Here is a 6,000-nt window from a genome sequence, read left to right as displayed (position 1 = left end):
TTTTAAATATGGCCCTTTTAATACTTAATATGCACAAGATTTTACAAATATGCAGTCAAAATTTTACAAAAGATTACATTTATTGCAAAGAAAATTAGATCTCATTTAGAACAAAACAGTCATCAGATATTTCTGATGGAGAGAGTTTAGAACATCAAGTTGTCGAGCCCATCCTCCATGAACTTCTTGTAGATAGCCATAAACTTGGCCACAAAGGCCTCCAGGTGGTAAATGGCTTTGTTGCCCAACTGTAGTCTATGTTCGTAATAGGCAGCCATCTGAGCCACCTCAGCTTTCAGATGGCCATCACAGTTATTCAGCAGCTCAGACACCAGGCCCTATACAATGAAAGGACACAGAATAACTACAGTATAGACAACTGGCAAATGAATAAACTACTTTAAATGGCTTTAAAAGGGACTGGGTTTATGTAAATGATGAGAACTGCCCAGGTGCTGTACCTTCATGATGATTTCTGGTGGGATGCAGTGGGTTAAGAGTTCATAGAGTCTTGCCCGAACTTCCAAAAGCCTGGAAAAACAATAATGACAAATGAAACATACAATCTCTAATCTTTAACTCAATTAACCATAAAAAGCCACCAGGCAAAATAAAAAATGTGACCAATAGGACATCACAGCCAAACTGCCAAGCACATGTCAGCATTAAAGCTAATTTATTAAATCACAGATTAATAGTTTTGGCAATCCAAGGCCAAACACTGAGCCCTTATGAACCAGATGAAGCATGTGACCCATGATGCTTCAAGACACACACGCTACTGAACAATGAGTAACGCTTCCTCACTCTGTGGGAAGAATTCAAACTGCCATCACAAAACTTAAGACGTCTCCAGCATGTCCTAACTGTGTTTACTAACCTTTGGGGGCTCTGCTGGCTGACGATGGCGTTTGCAGTCTCTCTGAGATACACCTCCCAGTCTGTTTCAGGGATGTCCTGATCGGCAGAGAAAGGGTACCTGAGGTTGGGTGCAGAGACAAAATGATCAGTTCTGTTTAGCAAGAATTGGTCATATAAGATAGTGGCTGCATCTGCAAAGCAGCTATGCTTTCCCCAAGCTTACTTCAGCTGAGATATACAGTTGTGGCCAAAGGTCCGAGACTGACACGACTTTCGGTTTTCACAAAGTTTGCTGCTTCAGTGTTTTAGATGTTTCCATTTTACACTGAAGTGCAATTATAAGCATTTCATACTTTTTTTTCAAGTTTTACTAATAAATATGCCAAGACTCAATATTTAGTGTTGACCCTTCTTTTTCAAGACTTCTGTAATTTATTCAGGCATGCTGGACATCAGCGTCTGGGCCAAATCCTGACTGATAGCAACCCATTCTTACCTAATCAGTGCTTGGAGTTTCTCACAATTTCTGTGCTTTTGTTTGTCCACCTGCTTTTTGAGGATTGATCATAGATTTTCAATGGGATTGAGATCTGGGGAGTTTCTTGACCATGGAGCCCAAATTTCAATGTTTTGTTCACAGATCCCCTTAATTATTTCTTTTGTCTTCTGACATGGTTCTCCATCATGCTGGAAAAAGCATCGCTCAAAGATTGCTCCTGTCCTTTATGTTTTTCTTGGAGAGAAGGTGCTTCTATGCTGCACTTCTTGACACCAGGCCATCCTCCAAAAGCCTTCACCTCACTGTGCGTGCAGATGCACTCACACCTGCCAACTCCCATTCCTGAGCAAGATCTGCACTGGTGGTGAGATTTACATTTACAGCATTTAGCAGACACTCTTATCCAGAGCCACTTACAAAAAGTGCTTTGTCTGTCTAGAGAAAGTATCTTTGCTAGTTACAAATAGGTTAGAGAGAAAGCCAGTCCTGAGCTCGGATACTGCCAGAAACAAAAGCCCATATTGATACACAGAGAAAAAGAGAGTTAAACACAGTGCAGCGTAATACATTTCGAGAAGAATGTAGTGCTCACTTAAGTGCTGTATAAAGAGACGGTCTTCTGTCTGCGTTTGAAGACTGTGAGAGACTCTGCTGTTCGGACAGCCAGTGGGAGTTCGCTCCACCACCTGAGTACCAGTACAGAGCAAAGTCTCGATGCTTGTCTTCCACATATATTATTGGAATATCAAGGATGGAAGGAAGGGCTTGAGGTACAGTTCGAGTTTTGACCACTGCCCCAATCCCGTAGCTGAATCCACTTTATGAGACTGTCCTGGCACTTGCTGGACTTTCTTGGGCACCCTGAAGTCTTCTTCACGCTAATTGACCCTCTCTCCTCAAAGTTCTTGATGATCCAATAAATGGTTGATTTTGGTGCAATCTTACAAGCAGTAATGTCCTTCCCTGTGAAGCCCTTTTGATGCAAATCAAAAATGACTGCATGTGTTCCCTTGGTGGTAACACAAGAAGACAATGATTTCAAGCACCACGCCCCTTTTAAGGCAACCAGTCTGCTCTTCTAATTCAATCAGCATGACATCATTGTGATATCAGCTGCCTTGTCCTCATTAACACTTCCACTTCCTGAGCTAATGAGAAGATCACTGAAATGATGTTAGCAGGTCATTCTGTGGCAGGGCTGAAATGCAGTGGAAATTGGGTTTTTGTGATTAATTTCATTTTCATGGCAAGGAATAACTTTTCAATTCATCTGATCACTCTTCATAACAATCTAGAGTTAATGCAAACTGCCCCCATAAAAACTGAAGCAGCAAACTTTGTAAATACAAAGTGTTGGCCACAACTGTACATGTTGTGCATACATATTATGCATAATTTCAGCAGTATGCACCTCGTTGCTCTCAGATCAAAACATTTAAGAGTTTACTTCTGAAACCGTTTGAAAACAACAGCTGGCTTTCACACTGTGTGAACGTTTCAGTTCAAACTCACATCCATTTCTCACTGGCCCTGACTTACTGTTGAACTCGACAGGCCTCGCACATCAGCAGAGCTTTGCGAAGGTTGCGACCAGACTTCTCTGCGATCCGTTTAGCCAGCTCCACTGGCAGAAGCAGCCCTTCCTTCTTGCACACGCTTGTCAGAACACTGCACACCTGAAACACCAAGCATAGAGTTTAACAGAGTCTACGCACAAGGCCTCATTCAGACCTCGGCCATCATTTAGCATATAATACAGCCTGCAGTTATCAACCCTTTGGTGGTAAGTGAAAGTGTGGCATTTTGGTCTAATGCAAAGAGAGCATAGTACCTCTTCTGTGCTGGGCAATGGCACTCTTACAGCCAGACACCTGCTCCGGATAGGTGAGATCACTTTAGAGGTGGAGTTGCAGCACAGGATGAGGCGGCAGGTGGACATGTATTTCTCCATGGTGCGGCGCAGGGCGTGCTGCGCGTCTTTGGTGAGGCGGTCCACCTCCGTCAGGATCACAACTGCAACGAGAGGGTAGGAGAAGGAGCTACGTTATGCAGTGTGGTCGTAGCAAATCACTGCAATAAAGCTAATGAACATTTATGGACATTCAAGCACAGCAGCATGGTTTATTATCTATGTTTCCAGAAGCACACAATTATGTTTTTAATAGGATTTTGATAGTTGTGAGAGGGGGAAAAGGCTTTAATTACTGTTAAGAGGATCTGTGATAAAAAGTGCTTTTTAATATGATTAAAGCCTTAAGTGATTCCGACCTTTGAACTCTCTTTGCGTGCTGGACTGGATCTGCTGAGACTGAGCCACTGTTTTAATCAGCTCTTGGATGACAACACGGTCACTGTTCCCTGCGTCACTGCAAAACACACAGGTCAGACAACAGTTTGATCAACAAAAACAGCATATCAGCTGACACAAAGCTAAGTGTGAAATATAACAGTGACATTATTATAAAAGCAATAATCCTGAGTGGCAGCTTACCTTGGATTCACCTCCAAATGGTAGTTGCTGGCAATTGTGTTGATTTCAATTTTCTTTTTAGATGGAGCCTACACGGGGAGAATCAGTGAGCTATCAGATATCTTCACAGTGAATGGTTTTTATTATTAGTTACTTACAGATATAATCATCTCTAACTTGGATATATTTCTAAGCATTTAATACATTCAAAAGCTGTTTTCACAGTCCAGTGACAGTGCTTACTACGATAGTCTGGTGTTCAATACGCAGTTTCTCCACCCCAGCACCGTACAGCTCACGAAGGAGACACATTATTCGAGTCTTCTTGCCAGCGCCAGATGGACCGTAAACAAGCAGATGAGGGAAGTCTCCACATTGTACCTAAGTTTAATAACACATTAAGAAAGTACAGTTAGATTTAAGCCAATTTAGATGATCATGAATGCAGGAATGTCGCATGTGTGCTACTCCATCTCTGCAGGATTACAGAACTGCCTGGTTTTAATGTCTCTGCTCCAAAACCTGACACAACTAATAAAGGCCTGGACAGTTAGTATATATTTTAGAGCAGGAAGTGGTCCTCTGCTTCAACGCAGGCCTGGGACTTAAAATGCTATAATATGTACTGTGTGTGTTTATCCTCTAGCTCTACATGAAGATTACTGTCTCCCATGTTAATCTATATGGATTTACTTTTGTATGTCACACACGATAAATTCTATTTTAGGAAACTCATAATCTCCAGTCTTGAAATACATGGAATTCGGTGCAGTGAAAGATGCAAGATATGTCGAATTTCATTAAGAAATGTCTATAATGCATTTAAAGTAATGTTAGTGCTTACTGTAACACACTGTAATAGTAACTGTCCGTTGAAGTGTAACAGTAACTGTAACTCAAAACATGAGTGTAATACCCACGCTGTATTTTTAGCACCTTAGCAGAGCTATAGTTGTACGTGTACATACACCAATCAGGCATAACATTATGACCACCTCCTTGTTTTTACACTCATTGTCCATTTTATCAGCTCCACTTACTATATAGGTGCACTTTGTAGTTCTACAGTTACAGACTGTAGTCCATCTGTTTCTCTGATACTTTGTTAGCCCCCTTTTACCCTGTTCTTCAGTGGTCAGGACCCCCATGGACCCTCACAGAGCAGGTACTATTTGGGTGGTGGATCATTCTCAGCACTGCAGTAACACTGACGTGGTGGTGGTGTGTTAGTGTGTGTTGTGCTGGTACGAGTGGATCAGACACAGCAGTGCTGCTGGAGTTTTTAAACACTGTGTCCACTCACTGTCCACTCTATTAGACACTCCTACCTTGTTGGTCCACCTTGTAGATGTAAAGTCAGAGACGATAGCTCATCTGCTGCTGCGCGGCTTGTGTTGGTCATCCTCTAGTCCTTCATCAGTGGTCACAGGACGCTGCCCACAGGACGCTGTTGGCTGGATGTTTTTGGTTGAAATAGATGGACTACAGTCTGTAACTGTAGAACTACAAAGTGCACCTATATGGTAAGTGGAGTCTTGTATTCATGCTGCTGGAACACCAATTTCCCTTCGGGGATTATTACATTTTTTTAAATCGTGAATTGTGTTTAATTGTTTAAATAAACATTTTTTTCTGCGCTTCCGGCTGAGCTCTGAGAATTTAAAAACATAGCTATGACTGTACTGAGCGAAAGTTAAGCTAGATGAGAAAACCGAACCGGCTACACCAGGTTAATTTGCCCGGAATGAGTAACGTTATAACGTTACACTGGCAAACCGGATATTTAGTGCATTATTTTCATTGCTCCTGACTGCAAACCGCAGTGATATTAAACTATAACCATGTCTAACAGTGCGAAAGCGGACCGAACCCGAACCGCATTAGCAGCATTAGCGGCTAACGTCAACTAGCCGGACAGCTGAGTCTCAAACTGTCCTCCTCACCAGGTTTCTCAGCTGGTTTGCTTGCTCTTTATGGTAGTCCAGCTTCGCCAGAGACGCCGGCCGGTACTTATCGACCCACAGACTCATCCTGATATGCGAATGGTGAAATTATCGTGCTGAGCGCTGAAGGAGCCGAGAACAGCAGAGCTCCCGCGGAATCTCACAAACCCGCCTTCGAGCGGAGCGACAGGGAGCGCCGAGGGACATAAAGCTCGAACGGCGTTTTG

General features: G+C 42.7%; 1 protein-coding gene across 1 annotated transcript; it reads right to left on the bottom strand.

The window, feature by feature from the left end:
* Positions 1 to 5,978, bottom strand: rfc3 (replication factor C (activator 1) 3). Its single transcript, XM_036595717.1, has 9 exons — positions 5,774 to 5,978; positions 4,074 to 4,211; positions 3,852 to 3,919; positions 3,629 to 3,726; positions 3,192 to 3,373; positions 2,900 to 3,036; positions 881 to 979; positions 462 to 531; positions 1 to 338 (listed from the first exon to the last, which is right to left on the bottom strand). The coding sequence occupies exons 1-9, from the start codon at positions 5,858 to 5,860 to the stop codon at positions 147 to 149; spliced, it is 1,071 nt and encodes a 356-aa protein (XP_036451610.1). The 5' UTR covers positions 5,861 to 5,978; the 3' UTR covers positions 1 to 146.
* Between the last annotated feature and the right edge of the window lie 22 nt (positions 5,979 to 6,000).

This window comes from Colossoma macropomum, unplaced genomic scaffold (genome assembly GCF_904425465.1).
Source record: "Colossoma macropomum unplaced genomic scaffold, Colossoma_macropomum, whole genome shotgun sequence".
NCBI lineage: Eukaryota > Metazoa > Chordata > Actinopteri > Characiformes > Serrasalmidae > Colossoma > Colossoma macropomum.
This window is presented reverse-complemented; position numbering and strand designations above follow the sequence as displayed.

What these genes read in the sequence shown, in the direction of transcription:
- rfc3 (XM_036595717.1), bottom strand. Translation starts at nt 5,860, where the DNA reads ATGAGTCTGTGGGTCGATAAGTACCGGCCGGCGTCTCTGGCGAAGCTG. An exon ending in CAAACCAGCTGAGAAACCTG is followed by an intron (nt 4,212 to 5,773) that starts GTGAGGAGGACA and finishes TATTAAACTTAG; the next exon opens with GTACAATGTGGAGACTTCCC. An exon ending in CACGCAAAGAGAGTTCAAAG is followed by an intron (nt 3,374 to 3,628) that starts GTCGGAATCACT and finishes CTCTCGTTGCAG; the next exon opens with TTGTGATCCTGACGGAGGTG.